At 41.1% G+C, this 21343-nt stretch overlaps 1 protein-coding gene across 1 annotated transcript; it reads left to right on the forward strand.

The window, feature by feature from the left end:
- The first annotated feature begins 14178 nt into the window (after nt 1-14178).
- TRIM59 (tripartite motif containing 59) lies at nt 14179-20412 on the forward strand. Its single transcript, XM_057421815.1, has 2 exons — nt 14179-14293; nt 18914-20412. Exon 2 carries the CDS (start codon nt 18917-18919, stop codon nt 20138-20140), a length of 1224 nt encoding a protein of 407 aa, XP_057277798.1. The 5' UTR covers nt 14179-14293; nt 18914-18916; the 3' UTR covers nt 20141-20412.
- The last annotated feature ends 931 nt before the right edge of the window (nt 20413-21343 follow it).

The following is a 21343-nucleotide window of genomic DNA, read 5'->3' on the forward strand; positions in this document are numbered from 1 at the left end:
AGGTATTCCAGGTGGATTTTTATTCCAAAAAGCAGCATTGTTGGACCAAGTAGCTGCCCTGGAACTTACCCAGACCTGAATATGAGAAACTGATGACTTCTGTGTAACCAGGGCTCTTCTCTTACATAAATTCAAAAGCCGAAGGAAAACAGTGGGTGTGCAGGTAAGGAAGGGGAGTGTGACTGACTTTCTGCTTGAAAGTGAAGAAATACATGTATTTCTTAAAACTAACACACATTGTTGCATAAATTACCAAATTGCTGCTTTCTAAGTAAGAATGTCTTTGTATTAATACTTGTAGACTCTTTGCCACTTTTAACTGTAAATATTTCCTCAACTCTGCATGTCACCAAATTACTGGCAGAAATGCTGGTCACAAGGCTGGAAACAATTACAGAAGTCCTGCATCTGGATCAAATAGACTTTATGAAAGGAAACTTAGTAGCAGAAAATGTGTAAAGTTTACAAACGCTTCCTAATAGTAACTTTTAGCTACTGCCAGAGTAAAACTCAGAAGACACACAAAATAAATTGAAAAAGTAAATACTACCTCAATACCTACATAAGAATGTCTGGAAACCTAATTTCTATAAAGGAATCCTTATTCTTGCTTGGAAATACTTGAAATGGGGATCCTGTGTTTACTCTGCTGCTTTGGTGTGCTCCAGGGCTGAGGAAAAGTTTTCTGCAAGCTGTCATTAAAGCTGTCATCTGTAAATACTTTTAGTATACTTTTAAATCTCTATAAAACAACACTGAAAGCTACTTTTACTATAAAACCAGTAATGTGGGAAACTTTATGCCAGCTATTGGTAAAAGCATTACAAAAGTTTTGTAATTTGATGGAAAGGTAGATGGGCGGTGGTCAGACTTCATATCTGCAACACCAGGTTACAATGTGAAGCAAGTATGTCCTTCCTAAAATGGCAGTTTTTCAGATTAAATGTTGCTGCTTAATTCTTTTAAATACATAAAAATAAATGGTATAAACCAACATAGGTTCTTACTCTGGACATCAGTTATCTATTTGTCAAAAGCTTCCTTGTCTCCATTTCTGTAGCTTTTTCCTTATCACTTTTACTGTGTGTTAAGGGTTAGTAGAAGGGAAAGGATTAAAACTCGTTTTTTTTCATTTTGTCATATGTAGTGCATGTAGCCCAGAAACAAAAGTATCCCAGGTTGAGTGCCTGTGGCATTTGGGCCCTTTCAGGCACTGTGGTTTACTAGGTGGTCTTCTCTGTTGCTGCAGTGTCTTTAGTATATTTCCTGGAGTAAAATTATCAATACATTCCCATCCACCGCCACAAAAATTAAAGTGCTAGTGAGCCAGAGAAGCATCTTTCAAGAAACAGGAAACAGATTTAGACCTTTGTGAGCTTAGGGTGGGGAGGTAAGGGAGTAGCCCAATACTAGACAGCTACAGACTGGTAGTCTGAAAAATATGGTTATCTCAAATACATGAAAATGATGAGAGGAACCAATAACCACAGTAATTCCTTCAGGATTAAAATTAAGGTAAAAAAATCCGAGTGCTTTGTCAGCTTCAGAGTTTTTTGTTAGGTTGCTATCCATGCAACCAGTGATGTTCTGTACATAGGTACTATGGGTTAAATCTCTTGCTTGAGTAATACTGCAATACAGTAAAATCTTGTTCTATCCTACTGTTACTTCCCTTTTTACAACCTTTAAATGTTTGGTTGCGTTTTGGGTTTTTTACCCTTAACTCTATGCCAAATTTACCTCTTTCTCATTTAAGCTGTTTGGAATCTGTCACGGGTTTGGACTCCTTCGCTTACTCCACACAGTTCATACTCCTTTTTCTACTACCTATGACGAAGTATTTCTAATGAACCACAAGTGTGCAACCAGCCAGCAATTAGACTTTGGTGGTGGAACTGAAGCTTTAGTTTTCAGATTATTGTAATGTGGACCTGAAGATGCCTTTCCTCACCTAAAATACTTTTTACTAACTTGTTCTAATAATATGTTCAGTTACAAAACTTGAGCTGTTTATGCATTTATCTTGGCTCTATGGCATTTTCATTTTTTTAGGTGCTGCTTCTCTCTGTGTTTTCCAACATGATGGCTTTCTAGAATTGTATGAATATAGACATGCAAATTGTCTTAATAGGGTGAACCTCTGAAGTGTGTTGCAGGTTACCTGATCTGTAGTGAGACACCAATAATAGCTATGTTGCAATATCTTTTATGTTAGTAGACTTGTGGGATACCTGTTTTGCACAAGCTACACATCTTCAACACATATTGCTTGTTAGGATTTTTATATTTTGCTTAAATTGCAGAAACACTTTTTATCAGGTTATTCCTGCACAGACCCTACAAATGCAGTCAGAAGGGGGCTCTCTATTAAGCTGATGTTTTAAGGCTCACTCTGGCATGAGGACATTGTAATCTTTCAGCTCTGCAGATTGAATGCTGGCTCATTTCTTGTCGTTGCAATTTCTGCCAGATACAGGATTATATTAGAAGGTACTTATTCCCAAAATTTTGTTTGCAAAGATTTGCTACTGTGACGCAGTTAACATAATGCTACAATGGAACATCCACGTGGTTGCAGCCCCTTCTACAAATTGGGCAGACCAAACTTCCGGATGTGAAGATCTGTGTATCTGGCTTAGTGTATTACCTTGTTCAAATAGAAATGTCATCTCAAACATTTTATTTACTGTAATAGAAAGTGGGTTACTGATCTGTCAGTGCATGCACACATTCTGTCCATTTCTGACATTTTATAAAATGTGCTCTCATCATCTTGACATACCCACAGCAGGTGGTTTAGTAATGACCCATCTGGTATAATGATCCAGTATGTAGCATGATCCTTCAGCCAATTGATCCAGTCTCTGAAACAGAAGTTATTTTCTGGGTTAGTTTTTAATGAGCCCCTGTGGCTGCTTGAGCACAAGTGAGATGGATGAGGACATCTGACAGGTGCAGATTGGCTCAAGTTGTGAACCTGCTGGCTGAGTTAGAAGTAGAAGCAGGAGGGAAAGTAAGCAATTCACAGATCAACCAATCTGCAGAAACAAGGGTCTGTTGGATTCTGGTCTTGCCATCAGCTGGCAGGATGAGCAGGACAGGCAGAGATCTGTCCACCTGTAATTAATAGTAACATCATGATTTAAAGAATGGTTTTGACAGAGCAAGCAACTTTTAAAACCTAAGTTTTAAAGGCTAAGTTCTAAAGTAAGGCAGCCTTCTGGCTTGAAAGGATGAAGCTGTAAGGTGGTTGTGAAAAGTAAAGGAGGAATTTCTCTACCCCAAACTGTAAAATTAACAATGTAAGATGTAGTCATTATTTACACAGCAAAATAGGAAAATAATAACTAGTGTATGAATAAAGCAAATGAATGCTGTTAGCGAAACTTCTACTGTGGGGCATACGGAATAGTCAAATGGAATATTTAATGAAGCAGCACAGCTGGAGAAAGAAATACGCTATGTTTGGACTATGCATTTGCAAAACAAGTATGTAAAACACTCTCTCAATCCTACTGTAACGTTACCAACATGCAGAATTGCCTCAGCATGGAAATAAAGTCAGAGGAATAAGTCCTTGCTGTTTCAATCTCTATTAATTATTTTAGATTTCAAAAATCTAAGACAAAGCTCAACTGAAACTATTTAATAAACCGTATCTATTACTTTGGAATTAATTTTAGAATTAAATTATCTCTAATTCTAGAGCTAAGATCTAGAATTCCCCCCCTTCCCCCCCCCTTTGCTACTGCATCTCTTTTGGGAAGGACATTACCTTCTTCTGAAGAACACCTTTAGGACATCCAAGTCCTGTTCTCAAGTCAGGAAGAACCTAATATTTCTCCAAACCATGGGTTTTGATTTAAGTAAAGAATTGATTTTCAACATCTTGAAACACTTTTATGGCAAAACAGGAATTTTACTGACACTTTCTAATCTACATGTTTTTTACTGGATAAATCCCTTGCTGTGTGATGTCTGGCTAGTTGTACTGTTTCAAAACACATTTTGAGTAAGCTGGACCTAGATGGCAGCATCTTTACTGCCACAAGTGGAAATGCAGTAATAAAAAGCACTATTTCAACTTGTTAAATTGAAAAACTTCAACTAGCATAAAAAAGTTTCAGTTAAGGTTGTTAGACATGCAGAGCTAAAGTGGTGTAACTGACATCAGAATATATGAAGGTAAGACTACTATTATAATGGCTTCGCACAGGAAAGACCAGTTACAGCTGAATACGGTATTGAGAACTTTGTGCCTATCAGCTGAACTGTGATGGTTAGCGGTAGAGCGTTTTTTTATTATCTGGAACATAATTCCAAATGTTCCCCAGATAACTCTGTAAGGTCCTCTAAATACCAGTTTCAGGACAGATGTTTAGGTAACTTCTAAATAATGATATATTATGATACACATCACAACATTAACTTCTCTTTTAAAGTAACTGTGAATGTAACATCTGGTAATAACTTTATAGTTTTAATTTACTTTGGTGAATTGTAAATAAATATGGCATAATCTGGAATAGAAGGAAAGTCCACCACACTGGGAAATTTACCTTATAAAATCCTGAAATTTACCAGTGTCACAGTGATCACGGTGCTCATCCACTTCTTCCTACTGCAGTGTTGGTTGTAGTTTTGTTATCAATATTGTAGCCAATTTTGGTTTAAAGTATAAATTTTATTAAACTGAGTAAGCGATAGCAGATAAAACAGCAATGGGTGTGCCAAGGAGTCCTCCGTTCCGCCCAAGACGCGCACACGCGGTCCCCGGGAGGTGGTCCTTTATCTTTTTCGGTTCAAGGTCCCAGCCAATCCTGTCACCCCTCCTCACTCAGATGTTGACATGGCTCTTCCCCATTGGCTCCCTTTGTTGCAGGGATCTCATTACCAGGAAGTTTTGGGAAGTTTCGAGAAGCTCGAGCAGTGTCCACTGCCAGCCTCCTCACCGTCGGAGCCCCCTCCCCTCCCCCCTCCCCTCAAGCGTTGCAACAAGACACCACTTCGAGCCACCCAGCCCCCTTTTCTCTCTCACAATCCTGTGCAACAATACAACTGACCACCCCCCCATTACTTACAGAGTACAACAGTTACAGAGTCAAAAAGGAGTATTGTTTCACATAACGACAGCCACAGACAGCCTCCCTCTCCCCAAACTTCTTGATGAACAAACCCCACACATTACAATTCCCCCCTTTTTCTTTTCATCATTTTTGTTCATCAAATCGCTGTAACACATCTTGGCTTAACAGCAATGAATTTTCTTGTTCTACAGGTTCGTATTTCGTTCCTATCAGTATTAGGTGAGCTGCTTTGAGTCTACCTCGTGCAATTTCTAATATTTTATTAAAAATACATAGTCCAAATGTTAATCCCAATATAATTGGTATCAGGGGACCTGCTATTGTTGACAGTAAGGTTGTAAGCCAGGAGGATTGACTAAACCAAGATTCATACCAGCTGCGTTGTGCCTCTCGTTCATCTTTTTTCCAATCCTTCTCGTAATTTGGTCATAGTATCCCGTACCACCACTGTGTGGTCTGTGTATACACAGCACTTTTCCTGAAGTGCTGCACATACGCCTCCTTGTTGTAAATAGTAAATCTAGTCCTCTTCAGTTTTGTAAGACCACTTCTGACAGCGATCTAATGGATTTTTCTAAGGCCGTTACTGATTGTTCAATTCTTACCAGGTCTTCGTCTACTGCTATCCTCAGTGCTTTAAATTCTTGGCTTTGTTGTATCAATGAGGTTACTCCTATGCCTACTCCCACGCCCCCCAAGATCATTAAAGTGGCTATTGTTAATGCCGTGAATGGCTATCGTTTAGTCAGGTGGTATCCCTGAGTAATGTATGCATCGTAAATAAAGTTCTCAGGGTGATAAAAATTTTAGGGACTATTGTTACTTGAATACAAAAGTCTGAGGATTCATTAAAATGTTTTAACGACAGGCAAGGTGTAACTCCTATAGCGGAGCAAACCCACTTGGTGTTATCAGCTGGTACTAACCATTTTGCAGGTTTCTCAGGTCTTTTTGACCCTATTTTATCAGAATTGGCACATAACCTCTTTTTGTGCTCTGGAATTTTTCCTATACACAGGCCTTTTCCCATCACTTGGGTTAAGGTGATTCCTGTTTTTTTTCTGTGCCCCACATACACTGTGCTGGATTAGTACCATTTAGGCATTTAGGTTTCTTAGTTACTCCAACAGCCTCATAAAAGGGTGATTTCACCCCATAACACAACCAACAGTGTTCCGTAAGATTTGGATTGGTTTTGTTCAACACCAATTAACTAGCATGCATTAACTTCCAAAGGGGATTAATTTCAGGGGTTTCGTTAGGGGTTGGGTTATTCCCAAGGGTTTCATCAGGAGTTTGGGTGACTCGAGTAATCTTCATTTCAGGAGTTATCGTTATATTGTCTATTTTAGGAATTCTTGTTGTACTATCCATTGTTCCTTCAGCCAAATCATCAGTTAGTATCTGGTTAGGGCCTACTGGCAGTGGATCATTTGGGACCACTTCGTTTTTTATGAGAATTAAACCACCCTTATCTGTCCCTGGTTCCGTATACCTCACTCCCCACACTCTTCCAATTATCCATCCTACGTCTTCAGGGCTGGTGACATTTAAGAAGAGGTATTTGCAATTTCCACGTCCTCCCCACCCTTGTGGTGGTCTGCACCCATATGGACCCCACTGAACCTTTAGGTACCTGTCTATACCACTACCCGGTATCCAACCAGGGGCTATAGTCTCACAACCCCAATAACTGCAGTAATATTGATTAGGGTAGTTACAATATCCCTTTCCAGGATTCGAACTAGGGCACATATAAAATCCCAGGTATTCCCAGCATCGGGGTCTTGGGACAAGCTGACATAGGGTAGCATTAAAGCTTGGTTCTCCCGGTGTTATTTGGGTTGCGATAACCTGTTGGTCCTCAAATTGGAGTAAGGTCCACTTAAACGGTTGGTGGGGTTGGTAGTTCATTCCCTTAGCCCATGTTTGTGGTATACATATTATAAATAGAATATGCAGTATGTCTAGGATGTGCCAAAAAGGGTGGAATCTTTTCCATTTTTTTGTTGTTAATATTTTTGGATCAATTATACCAGTATTATCCCTCCAATTAGAACCTTGGATATACTTTTTATAAGGGACTTTCAAGTCCCTTTGGGCATTGAGGCGGTTCTTCCAGTACTCCCGTATAGCTCTAATGACAAGAGTCAGTTCTCCACAGTATTCTACCTCTCTACCTTGTTCGTCGACTCGGTTGCTTCAAGCCACGAGGGATAACATCTTCTCGGCAGCAGGGGTAGTCTTCAGGAGAGGGAGTGCTATTTCTGGTGTTTGCCTCCGTTCACACAGTTCCCTTACCTGGTTCCTTTTGGAGTAATATTTTGATATATTCTATTTATATATATATAACTTAATGTATTCGATTACCACCGTTCTTGGCACTCTTACAGACAACCAATTTCACACCAATCTTAAAGTGTTATTATTGTTATTACATATCCCAGTCCCCTTTATGTCCATTTAAACCTTCTTGAGGGTGACTTTCAGATCTCCAGGTGGGCTCACAACTTCGCAAGACTGGTCTGAGTCTCTGATAGGTCCTTTTACGCGGCTCACATGAGTCCAACCCTTCTCTGCCGTCCGGATGGCGGTTTCTATGGTGAGTAAAACAAGATAGGGTCCTTCCCAACGAGGGATTAGTGGGGATTCCTTCCAAGTTTTAATTAGTACCTTATCCCCTGGTTTTATAGAATGAATGTGCATATTTAACGGAGGTTGTTGAGATATCATACCTCGTTTACGTAACTCCTCTCTTCGTTTGGTTAGATGAATTAGGTATGGTCTCAACATTATGTCTTCAATTATTGGATGTTCAACTGGCATTTCCATATTATAAGGCATACCATATAAGATTTCAAAGGGAGAAACTCCCAAATCAGACCTGGGTTGTGTTCTGATGTTTAACAAAGCTAGTGGTAGACATTTAGCCCAGGAGAGTTTTGTTTCTATCATGATTTTAGTTAATTGTTTCTTGATTTCTCCGTTCATTCTTTCCACCCGTCCTGAGCTTTGAGGATGCCAAGGGGTGTGATACTCCCACTTTATGCCCGGTTGATTCATTGTTTCCCTAATTACCTTTGAAGTAAAATGTGGGCCTTTGTCTGAGTCTATGGCTTCAACGTTTCTGTATCTTGGAATTATAAGTTCTAAAAGAATTTTTACCACAGTTCGTGTCGTTGCCCAGGAGGTGGGAAATGCCTCTACAAAATGGGTTAGATGATCTACCATCACTAAGAGGTATTTGTAGTTACCACTCTTAGGCATTTCAGTAAAATCAATCTGTATTCGTGAAAAGGGTCTTACAGCTAATTCGTGACCTCCTGGAATTGTTTTTCGTTGATGTTGTTTGTTTACCCTTTGACAAGTTAAACAGGATCTTACTATTTCCTTTGCTATATCATATATTCCTATACACATATAATGCAGGGCAAATTGGTCGACAAGGGCTTGGGTTCCCCAATGTGTTTTTTCATGTATTCTCACCATAATTTGGCGAGCTAAAGTCTTTGAGACAACTTGTCTCCAATCTTCTTATTTCCATTTTCCTTGTTGTTCTTCTAGACCCATTTTAGTCAATTTTTCTACTTGAATAAATTTATGTGCATCGTTTATTTTTTTCAGACTCCATAGAGGAGTTTGGCATTATTTTTACAACCCCCAGAGCTGCCCGTTTTGCCTCCATGTCTGCTAAATTGTTTCCTCTTATCTCAAAGGTTGTTCCTTTTTGGTGTCCTTTTATATGGACTACTGCAATGCTTTCAGGTTCTCTCAGGGCCTGGAGGATTTGAATTATTAGCTCTTCATGAATTAAGCCTTTTCCTTGAGAATTTATCAATCCTCTTTCCTCCCAAATTTTTCCAAAAGTATGTACTACACCATATGCATATCTAGAGTCTGTATATATTGTGGCCCATCTATTCTTCAATAGTTTTAAGGCCTGTAATACTGCATACAGCTCACATGCCTGCGCGGACCAACTGGGGTTCAGGGGTCCCGACTGCACAACACTAAAGTTTTTCCCATTTATAATGGCATATCCTGACTTCCTTTTCCTTTCTATCACTCTTGAAGAACCATCTACAAAGAATTTTTCGCCTCCTATTAATTCTTCTTCCTCCAAATCTGAGTGTATTTTTACTTGTTCCTCTATATCACGTATACAGTCATGTGATAATTCTTGAGCCAGTTCCCCATTTAAAAATTGAGCGGGGTTTTGGAGGCTCGTGCTTTCTAATTCCAATTTAGGAGAAGAAACTAGAAATCCTTCGTATTTGAGGAGCCTAGTATCAGTAATCCATTTGTCAGCCTTCTGCCGTAGTACTCCCCGAATGTTGTGGGGTGATAATACCTTTAATTCCCCCCTGAATGTGATTTTTCTGGCTTCTGCTACTAGAAGCGCAGTGGCCACCACGGCTTGTAAGCTTGTCGGCCACCCTCTACTGACTGGATCTAACAATTTTGATAGATATCCTATAGGTTTTTTCTGTCCGGCCCAATCCTGCACCAAAACCCCATACCCGGTACCCTCATCTACGTTTACAAACAAATAAAAAGGTCTTTTTAGATCAGGTAAACTTAGGACAGGTGCATTAACTAAATCCTCTTTCAGTTCCTGTAACTGAGCCTCATCTGATTCGGTCCATTTTAATAGGCCATCCTTGGTTAATTTTGCCCATAAAAACTTAACCTTTTTACTATAGTCTTCTATCCATTGCCTACAATAACCAAGTAAGCCAAGCAATTGCTGTACCTGTCTCTTAGTAGTTGGGGCTTTTAGAAATAATATACCAGTAACTCTCTCTGGATCTGGTTTCTTTGTTCCTTTGCTGAGCCAGTGTCCCAGATATTTTACTTCCTCTTCCACAAACTGTAATTTTGATTCAGATACTTTCAACCCTTGTAAACTTAAAAAATTTAATAATCTAATACTCTCTCACCGAACATCCTCCTCTTGTGCTCCCACTAATAACAGATCATCAACATATTGTATTAATGTCACACTACTCCCCTTTTCGTATTTTTGTAATATCTGCTCTAAGGCTTGTCCAAATAAGTTAAGGGATTCTGTGAAGCCCTGAGGGAGAACTGTCCACCTTAATTGCTGCTTCCTATGTGTCTCAGGGTCTTCCCATTCAAAAGCAAAAAAATCTCTACAATCCTCCTGTAAGGGACAAGCCCAAAATGCATCTTTTAGATCTATTACACTATACCAACAGTCTTTGGGATTTATTTTGCTCAGGATTGTATATGATTTGCTGCTACAGGGAATCTAGAAACTGTTCTTTTATTTATTTCTCTCAAGTCGTGAACCAACCTGTATTTTCCATCTGCCTTTTTCACAGGTAAGATTGAAGTATTAAAAGGGGACATACAGGGCTCCAACAGTCCCTTTTCGAGTAAACGATCTATTTCAGGTTTTAACCCCCATCGTCCCTCTTCCAAGAGAGAATATTGTTTGTTCCTGACAGGTTTATCCGGATCTCTAATTATTACCGAAAAGGGTTTGATATCCAATTTTCCTACTGTATCAGGATTATACCATACTTTCGGATTTATCTTCTCTCGGTCTACTAATCAAAGGGGACATAATTTTACTTGCAGTTCCTCATTTTGAACTTCTAGACTAATTCCTAATTCTACCATTAAATCTCTTCCCAAAAGATTGTAGTCTGCCTCAGGTACGAGTAACAATGACCCCACCCCAATTTTAGAACTTGTTTCAAACATTATGTCTTTAATTACAGGCACCCAAAGGGTTCCCCTTTTGCCCCTAGAATTTGTCAACTTCTGAAGATTTTTTACAGCCCCAAGGAAGTCTTTGAACGGTTGATCGCTCTGCCCCTGAGTCCACGAGGAACTCAATTTCTTGTTGCTGGGGACCCACTTTTAAGTTTTATCAAGGGCTCTTTGGTCTCTCGAGTCCCCAGCAAATAGAGCCCCTGACCTCCTCAGTCCTCCTTCCACATTTTCTCATCAGCTATACGCTTCCTACACTCATGTCTCATGTGGCCTTTACCCCTGCAATAGAAACATATCAGTTGTTCCTTCTCTCCTTTTCTGGGAGGGCCTTTGAATCCTCGATCCTGCTTATACTCAGGCTTCCTCCCGGATATTCCCCTTCCAAATTCCTTTTGTCCCTCTCTAACAGCCGCCACCAACATTCGTGTGTGTCTCCTATGGGTTTCTTCTAACACTCTGGCCTGTCTCTTATTTGCCTCTTCTTCTCGTCTTACATATACCTTCTGAGCCTCTCTCACTAATTCATCAAGCCTTCTAGACTGCCAATCATCTAACTTTTCCAATTTTTTCCATGAACTAGCTACAAATTGGGCCTTAATTAATGCTTGCCCAACTGGCGTGTCGGGGTCTACTCCTGAATATAGCTGGAAACTCTTTCGCAAACACTCCAGCCATTCTGTGGGAGTTTCATCCTTTTTCTGATGTTTGCTAAAAGCCTTATTGATATTCTGGCCTCTGGGGACCGAGTCTCTTATACCTTGGATTATTATAGTCCTCAGATCTTGCATATGACCCCTGTGTATTTCATTTTGGTTATTTCAATTAGGTCTCTGTAGAGGCCATTTTATATCAGCTGCGGGACCCTGTTGGTGTTGTTGGTCCCATATTCTCATACCGGCTCTCCTGATCATATCCCTCTCCTTGGCTGTAAACAAAATCCCCAGTATCACCTGCAACTCCTCCCAGGTATATATATTAGGCCCTAGGAATTGATCCACTCTCTCTGACACCCCCAAGGGATCTTCCAGCAAAGTCCCCATTTCTTTCTTAAATTCCCTAGCATCTGCTGAATTCAAGGGTATTGAAACATATCCCATTTCTGGGTGTGCCCCTCCCACTGATATTTCCCTTAAAGGGTACAGTGGGGCTTCAGTATGTTTCTTGCTTTTACTTTGTGTGACCGGTCCCTCGGTCTCAAAAGTATCTGGGGGTGCCTCCGGGTCCTCACACGGAGCACTTGGAACGTTAGAGGGAGTCTCGGGTGGGGGCAAAGGCTGAGGTAGAGGAGGAGGAGGTATATATGGTGGGGGCGACATGGGAACCTCCTCCTCTGGCCTAGTCTTTTTTCGTCCCCCTTTTTCTTTTAAGGGGTATAGATTGGCTCTAGTCTCTGATCCTATCCACAACTGGGAATATTCATTTTCTTCCAAATCAAAAGGCTCTTTCGAATTGACATAGATATTCAGGGCCTGACATATCCAATTTTCAAAAGACCCATATACTGGCCAATATAGGTGATCAGTCCTAATCTGTTTACCCCCCCATACTTCCATACAATAATGTATCATTTTTGCCCTGTCTTTCCCTTTCCTAGAGAGATAATCATTCCAATACTTAATCATTAAACCTAAAGGACTATCTGGAGGTATCTGAGGTAACTTTAATCTCTCCTTAGAACCTCCCGTGGGATCAGAACCCTTACTCTCTTTCTGTCCCATCTTCCGGTGTGCCTTGTTTCACTCAGTCTTTCGTATGCCCTCTCCTTGTGGCCCAGTCCCTCGCGGGAGATGGGAACCGCACTGCTAAGAGGTCCACACTCGCTTCGTCTGCACTTGGACGTCTCACTCATGCACACACCGGGATCCCAACCGAACAGATCTCAGCTTCGCAATATACTCACATCCTCGTTTCTGTCCTCTTCATTCGGGCTGCGTGCACAAAATTAAGGGGTTGCCGGCTTCATCTTTTATCTGCTATCGAATTTTGGGTTCTTTGGTGGAGAAGCTGACAGAATGAACCCCAAACAGGGGGCCACTCCAGAAAGTGGGGCGCCCCCCCCCCCCAGAATGTGAGTCCAGTCAGAATTTCTCCATCCGAGTCACGGCACCAACTCGTTATCAATATTGTAGCCAATTTTGGTTTAAAATATAAATTTTATTAAACTGAGTAAGCGATAGCAGATAAAACAGCGCTGGATACGCCAGGGCGTCCTCCGCTCCGCCCAAGACGCGCACACGCGGTCCCCGGGAGGTGGTCCTTTATCTTTTTCGGTTCAAGGTCCCAGCCAATCCTGTCGCCCCTCCTCACTCAGATGTTGACATGGCTCTTCCCCATTGGTTCCCTTTGTTGCAGGCGGTCTCATTACCAGGAAGTTAGGGGAAGTTTCGAGAAGCTCCCAGAGGCTTCGAGAAGCGTCCACTGCCAGCCTCCTCACCGTCGCAGCCCCCCTCCCCTCAAGCGTTGCAACAAGACACCACTTTGAGCCACCCAGCCCCCTTTTCTCTCTCACAATCCTGTGCAACAATACAACTGACCACCCCCCCATTACTTACAGAGTACAACAGCGTCAAAAAGGAGTGTTGTTTCACATAATGACAGCCACAGAGGGCCTCCCTCTCCCCAAACTTCTTGATGAACAAACCCCACACATTACAGTTTCATGTAAAATACCTTGTTTTCAACAGATGAAGTGGGTGAATATGCTTAAATTGAAACCGAACATTACCACTTACATGCATTAACTTTTATTTAGTAGTTGGCAGAAAGCCTGTTCCTGCTCCCCCTGAAGCAGCCGTCAGGGTTTTTTGTCTCTTGTTTTCTAGCTTCAGGGTGAAGTTCCCTTCATATTGTGCAGAAGAATAAGTCTGGTAAGATATTCATTGCACTAATGGCACAGAAGAGCAGAGCACACAGCTGTAGGCCAACGTTTTTCCACTTTAATGCCTCGCCTTTTGCTACTGAGGATGATGGCGGCACCAAGTGTATAATTCCTGAGTAGCAGTGTACCTCTTTCCTGCTGTGTCTGCCTTTCTCTCTGCCTTGAGCGTTCAGCCGAATCTGGGATACACAAAGCGCCATTTCCTTCAGCTACAGCTGGAAAACAACGCCTGAGGGGCTCTGCTCGACTCTCCTGTTTCACAGCCGCCCCGGGCCCGCCTGCCGCGGGAAGGTGCCCGCAGGGCGGCCGTTAACGGTCCCCTGCCCCGTTTGAACGCGGCTCCCCGCCCCGCTGCCGTTTACTTTCGAACAGCGCGGGCGTCGGCTGCTCCCGCGCATGCGCCTCTCGGCGGGGCTGTGGAGAGCGGCCGGGCGCGGGCCCGCTGAGCGAGGCGGCGGTTTGAAGTCGTCGGTACAGAGCCTGTCGGCTCCCCGTGAGGAGGGCGGAATAGCGGCTTTATGCTGGTGTCCCTGCGCTGGCGTGCGGAGCGGGGCTTAGCCGAGGAGGCGGCGGACGGAGCGGCCAGGTAGGCTGCAGGGTGGGAGTAGGGCAGCTGGGGCTCCGGTTGTACACCCCGGCAGGAGGTGTTTCGTGAAGCGTTTCCGCTCGCGCGGCCTCCTGAGGTGAAAACGCCCTGCGAGCAGTGGTGTCCGGAACGACCGCTTCCAGCCAGCCTTCTCTAGCCTGCTCGGCTGGGCAGTGCTGAGGGGCCCGCCCCGCGGGCGTGGGGACCCTCTGCCACCCCCTGGCGTGCCTGATCCCTGGCAGTGTTCAAGGCCAGGTTGGATGGGGCTTGGAGCAACCTGGTCTAGTGGAAGGTGCCCTTGCCTGTGGCAGAGGGATTGGAACTGGATGAGCTTTAAGGTCCCATCCAACTCAAACCGTTTTATGAATGGTGCTACCTTCCTTCTTTCTTCGCTGCCTAATGCGAAGAGGCATATGACAGATCAGTGCTTAAGACCAGAAGCTTTGACAGAGTTCAAGTGATAAGGGATGGAGAGCAAATCTTGGCAATAGAATACAGGTATGGAAAGGATAGAGTACTATATTTGGGGTTTTTTTTGAATGTGGTAACTTGTGTAAGCTTATTATAGTGGCAGCCAAGGAGCCAGTAGAGGGATATATGGAAAGGACCTGTCAAGTCAGTTTGCTGGGGAAGCTAGACATGCTGCTCATCATGTGGACTATTTGTGGCGTGAAGTAAAGCAGTGCAGCTGAAACAATCTGGAATAGAAAAGTGTAAGGTCTAGCTGTTGTTTCTGATTTCTGGTGCCTGGCTTGTTACAACCCACAAACCTGCTGGCTGTGTGACAGGGTCTGTTCCTTTTGGTGCACTGACAAATACTGGAGCTGCACCTCGGCTTTCTGTTTTTTTAAAAAAAGTTCTGTCACCCCTTACCATGAAGGTGACTTATAAATGGAAAACACTGTTCACAATGTCATTTAATCTCTTATTTTTGCACAGTATTAACTTGAGCTCCTATGGCAGTGCTACGGGAGGACTTTGTGGACCTCAGTGGGTTGGAGAGACAGCATTTCTGACATGGATTTAGTTTAAGTACAGTATTGAAAGTCAGGTCAATCTTACAATGTCTTCAGGAAAGAGCAGATGTTTTCTTTCCCGAGAGTGGCATGAAGGAGGAGTGAGGAGCCTGGCAGTCCCTTCTAACTGCTGGTATAGGCTGTCACAACTGTTATCAAGTGTCAAATTCACCTTTTAATCCTCCAGGCTTTTGCCATAAAGCAGGTAGTTATTTACCTAAACACTGACATATGCTGTATCATACTTAGAATTGTTTTCAAACACCATCTTGCATAGTTAGCTGGGGGAGCAGCATCCTGATGGCTAGGTGAGGAATGCAGCATTGTTAAGGAATATTCTGTGTTACTTTTGTCTGCTTAACTGAAAGCTTTAGCAGGTAAGCTGTAACACAGGTATACTCTGTTAGATGTTTCCACCTTGTCTACAGTATTCCTAATTAGAGGAGGATAAAATGACAGCCACTTTATCAGCCTTCTGTTGCTGGAAGTCTTCTGAATCTCACCGTGATACTGACCCAATTACGCTTTTGAATTTTTAAGATACCTTCTAGTTTGTAACTTGCTTATGCGGAGTGACTCTCACTAGAAATGTGCATACACACATGGACGCGCATGTTTGCTACCACAGCTGTCTGGAACATTTAAGGACAAGTAGCTGCTCTGTGCAGGAAAGCATTAGGAAAGCATTTACCAGCTTCCTGTTCTCTTTTTTTTTCTTTTTTTTCTTTCCTTTTTTATGTTTTCTTGGAAAACTACTTTTCTTTCTCTTTGCTTAACTCTGTGATGTTGTGTCTGTTCTTTTTTTGTTGCTGTTCCAGTCTCTCTCTGTTAGATGCCTACTGATATATTCCCACTGTTGTTTGCATGCTGACCATTTCCTACATGCTGCTACCAGTGTGCGATGAAACTGAATTTTGTGATTTCTACCTTTGGCTTCCCTGATGCACATCTGGAGCAGTTTTCTAGAACTTAAAAAAACCTGACAGCTTTGGAGCGGGCAGCATGTCCCTCCTGCAGAGGTCGAGGTGATTCATAGCAGAGCTAAGAAAAAATTTATGAAGTTGCTTCTTTGTTTTTTTTGATAGCAAGCAACTCCTTTGCGGTTAAAATAATTTTTTTAAGATTAATTTTATCTTGCCCTTTACGTAGCTCAAATAAGCTGGATGTGTGTTCTTCAGAAAGAAAATTTCCTTCCTGCAACAGTTTCTTTGAAGAGAACTACAGCTCTAGAATAGGAAAAATTAGTGATTTTAAACCTAGAGTTTTTTGGTTTGGTTTGTTTTTTTTAATCTATATTAATTCTATACATAAAAAAAAGAAATAAATTGAGAGCACCTACTGAGCTCCTTTTTTACCATGAACAAAAATTTAACCTTTTTTTTTCCTGTTTTTAGTGACATTCCCTAAAATTCATAACTTTATATATGTGTACAAATACATGTGCATATATATATAAATAAAACCTTTAAATGTATTTCCTCTGAGAATTAACTCTCAAAAAATAATTTATCTTGGATACTGAAGTAGCTTGGTTGTTCAGCTTCTGTTCATTATTGACACATTTCTTCAGTTTCAGTGTCAAGAGTATCACTTAAAAATGTGAAGCTATTAATGTATAGACCTAAAGAACCTAGTGTTGCCACAGTGGCTGAATGGACAGGCTGGAAAGTAAAGGCCTGTGCCCCCAGTAAGAAGAGAAATACCACATGGTCTATAGTAAGAGCAGTGTGGTACAGAGGTAGATGGAGTATCCAAGTGTTGTGATTGTCTTTTGTTAAACATCTGTCATACTTGATATTAATCCTCTTTAACTAGAATACACAAGTTATAAATGTTAAGACACTTGATCATTCCTCTTTTAAAGGGCAGTTCTTGAGAATTATATGTCTCTCTAGCAGATTTTCTTCCAGCTGTTGTCAAGATCTCTTTAAAAAGTGGAGTTCAAATGAGTGATCCAACATTTAGTTCTGATTAGCTGAAAAAAATGACCTGAAGTGTCATGGATAGATTATTTGTATTTTGAATTTTTTTTAAAGCTGAATTAATCAAAATGTGTTTTCGATATGAAGTTGACGAAACAAAATACAGATACCTCCTGTGATTGAACTGGATGTTTTGGGTGATGATGGCCATTAGATGATGATGTTATTGTTGTTCAGTCTGGTTTTACAAGGCAAAACAGCCTGATCAGACTTGCAGAGTTGAACACTTTCACTTTTGGGTGTACCAGCCTATCTCGATCAAGTGAGATAAACCACGCTTACTTCGGTACAAGCACAGTAGGTTTCTCTGTTCAGAGGTGATTTAACTCTCCAGAAACCAGGGTCTGACTATTTGGCTTCCAACTTCCAGCAGGTTAGCTCTGTACCTTTGGTAAGCACAATGCTGCTTAATTGTTTTACTGAAAATTGTTTATTAGTTAGTGGCAAATTTAATCCTTATTAGTTTTCATAATTCTAAATGCAGTTTAAGCTTTTACTTTCAAAGAAGAGTATAATTAAGAATTCAGTTGCTTTTAAGTAGATTCGCTTCAAATCAAACTTTGTTAGTCTCAGTATCAATGAGAAACTGATAGATCAATGCAAAAACCTGCTACTGCATTAAAAAGATTAAGAGGCACACCAGAATACAGCAGCCTCCTGCAATACACCTGACTGAATCAGAGGTTCGTCAGCATCTCTTACAGCTGTCCAAGCTGCATATTATTGTTTTCAGATTTAGAGGTAGGCCCTAAATCGAGTCTTTGATACTAAATGCTTGGACAATTTCTTTGTTGACTAGAACCAACAAAGGGGACAGGAAACTGTGACACAAAGGAAGTACGTACTAATTTCCCTATTTTTCTAACAATATAAAACAAAATTATGATTTATTATGGAAACTGGCATTGGAGTTATTATTTGTGACTTTACAGTGTGACTTCACAAAGCTGGCGAAATAAAACAGGGCAACATTGCAAAGGGGGGAAAATGAGTGAGTTTCTTAGTTTGTGATTAAAGTAACCCAGGAATAACACCATAAGTCTAATTACTGTTAGGGGTATTGTGTTTAAGGACCACTAAGTTAGACTCTGGTCTGTGCCAGAGTGGAGGTGCTAGGGGTGGATTCTGATAAATCAAACTGACTTTATTACGAAAGTGTAACATTTGAGAAAAGTTAGGGGAGAAAAACAACTTTCTGTACTTATCATTCTGTTTTGACACTGAAAATGTTACTCACAATGGGAGAAAACTTTCAGAATTCTTATGTTATTTAGACACTTTAGTTCTAACTTTTATCACTCTCTTCTACTATTTCTCACTGTTAAAAATACCTAGTAGCAGATTGCTGCTTTTCCTGACTTCAAGGGAGAAGTTGGATAAGGGGGAACACTGTCTAGTCACATTGCAAGCGCTGATGACAGTTTGCTGAAATCTTTGAACAATTGCTCATTTTTGTTCTTTTTATTGTCTATTACCCCCCTTCCCCCCCAATAAAATGCTAATATAGGTCAGGTTATTTGTCATCAAATGTCACGTTGATGTGCTTAGGTTAATAAAATGATTAAAATGAATTGATTGTAAAGAGATTAAACTGTTCGTTCTTTTTTGTTTTTCTTTTGTAGGACATGCATCACTTTGAGGAAGAACTAACATGTTCTATTTGCTACAGCATATTTGAAGATCCACGTGTTCTGCCCTGTTCCCACACATTCTGTAGAAATTGTCTGGAAAATGTCATTCAGCTGTCGAGCAACTTTTCCATCTGGAGACCTCTGAGAATTTCTCTGAAGTGCCCGAACTGCAGGAGCATTGTGGAAATTCCTGCTGATGGTACAGAATCGTTGCCTATCAACTTTGCACTGAAGGCTATTATTGAAAAATGCCAACAGGAGGATCACTCTGATGTTGCAACCTGCAGTGAACACTACAGGCAACCGCTGAACGTTTACTGCCTTTTGGATAGAAAATTGGTGTGTGGCCATTGCCTTACGATAGGTAAACACAATGGTCATCCCATCGATGACCTTCAGAGTGCCTACACAAAAGAAAAGGAGACTTTTGTAAAACTTCTTGAGCAGCTGACTGATAAACACTGGACTGATGTCTGCCTGCTTATTGAAAAGCTGAAAGAACAGAAGTCTCAGTGCGAAAGCATTGTCCAGGATGATAGAAAAGCAGTAGTACAGTATTTTAAGAAACTTGGTGAGATATTGGAGCACAAAAAACAGGCTCTGCTGACAGCACTGGATGAAATGAACGCGCACATTTTAGAAGAGTATGAGCCTCTCATTGAGAAGCTGAAGAAAATAAGGGAAGAACAGCTTGAATTAATGTCCCTGCATACCTCTATTAAAAAAGAAGAGTCCCCACTTATTTTTCTTGAGAAGGTGAATGGTCTGCATCAGCGTATAAAAGCTCTGAAACAGAAGGAACTCCCAGATGTTAAACCTGTGGAGATTCATCCCAGGATTGGGCACCTGTTGAAAGATGTGTGGTCCCAAACCAAAATTGGTCAGATCAACAAGATCCTCAATCCAGAAATAAAACTGGTTCCAAAAGAGAAATTATGCAGCAAAGGCAGTGGAAAGGAAGGAAGAGACTCAGAACTCCTCCAGCCAGTAAATCCTTTTGCAGTCCTGCTGCTCTTGATGATGATGACAGTGGTAACTCTGTTTTCATTTCACAGGCCAGTGTTGTCAGTTGTAATTGAAGATATTCGCACTTATATTTCAGAATTCCTGCTGCTTATTTATCGAGATTTTGTCACTTGTTTGCAGAATACAGCGGATGTGCTGGACCATATGTTTAATTTACTGATAGGAAATTTTAGGGAGAACTGTTTCTTTTGACTATCTCAATAACTTAGAAGTTGGTTTGTTAAAGCTTTACACTTTTACTTTATAGTTCCATATCCTTCCTTTTTTCTGTATTGTATAGATTTCCTCTTCAGTAACTCTTAACTCTGAAGGTTTGCAACAGAAAAGGCTTCCGCTGACACGTTACAGTAGGTTGGTAGGTGTTTGTTTGAACTGGAAGGTACTCAGAAACAATGACTGCGAAGAGCTGATTGGCTTGCAGACCATAATTCTGAGTCCTATTTGTAAGAGCTCCTTGAAAATCTACCAGCTTGCTTTTTTTTTTTTTTTTTAATAAAAGCACTGCAAGGCTAAATGTTAGAAGGAGACCTTAGCCGCTGGCTCTGGTAGGTGTAAAACTCCTGTTTTGTGTTTTACTGAGCAGTCTCTGGATATGTTTTAAGTGACACACCCATGGTCATTAAAGCATGTATTCGTGGCCCAGGGCTTCATTTTCTTTGTTCCTGGTTATTGGTGAAGAACATGATTTCATCTTTGTTTTGTTTGAGTTTTTTTTAACCTGTGCAGAATAACTCTGTGTCTTTCAGATGGTTTGTGCCTCTTTACAGAGCAGTATCAATAGAACTTCCGGTGAAATACTGCAGTTCTTTAGTGCCAGCTGCGCACAAATCACGTCTTTGCTCAGGCTGGTAGGAACCTCTCACCACTCTCAAAAATGAGCCCCAGCTTTGTGTTAAATCATTTCAGATGTGGTGAAAATAGAGACTTACTGTAGTAAGCAGCAAAAGTCTCAGCGAACTCAGTGGTGTAAGGACTTCAGACATTGTCCAGAGCTCTTAAACAACTTGACAGTGTGTAAATTTATATTCTACTTTTCAGCACAAATAGAAGATCTTTACATTCACACAGACGAAACATGCGTCTTTTCTTCCACAGCAAAATGCTCACTAATCCTGTTTGCTGCTTTTGCTGAGGTTCTCCAGCCTAACTTGTGTTCTGGAGCAAAGGCGCAAGGGAAAAATAGCTTTGGCCTTTGGTTATTAACAGGCTGATTACAGCAAGTACTGGGACAGCTTCGAAGTGCTGCAGTGACAGCAGCAGAACATGTATCACTAATGATTTTATAAAAACCCAAAAATGATTATTCACCATGTCTAATTGTATTTGACTTTACAAAATTAATAGTATATTCTAGCATGGTAGGGCTCCTTGGCTGTTGTGTAATTTTAAATAGAA

The sequence above is a fragment of the Pezoporus wallicus genome, unplaced genomic scaffold, assembly GCF_028554395.1.
Source record: "Pezoporus wallicus isolate ANWC-B61680 ecotype Strahan unplaced genomic scaffold, APGP_CSIRO_Pwel_v1 scaffold_7402, whole genome shotgun sequence".
NCBI classification, from domain to species: domain Eukaryota; kingdom Metazoa; phylum Chordata; class Aves; order Psittaciformes; family Psittacidae; genus Pezoporus; species Pezoporus wallicus.

Coding starts and splice junctions, on each gene's coding strand:
- TRIM59 (XM_057421815.1), top strand. CDS start 18,917: ATGCATCACTTTGAGGAAGAACTAACATGTTCTATTTGCTACAGCATA.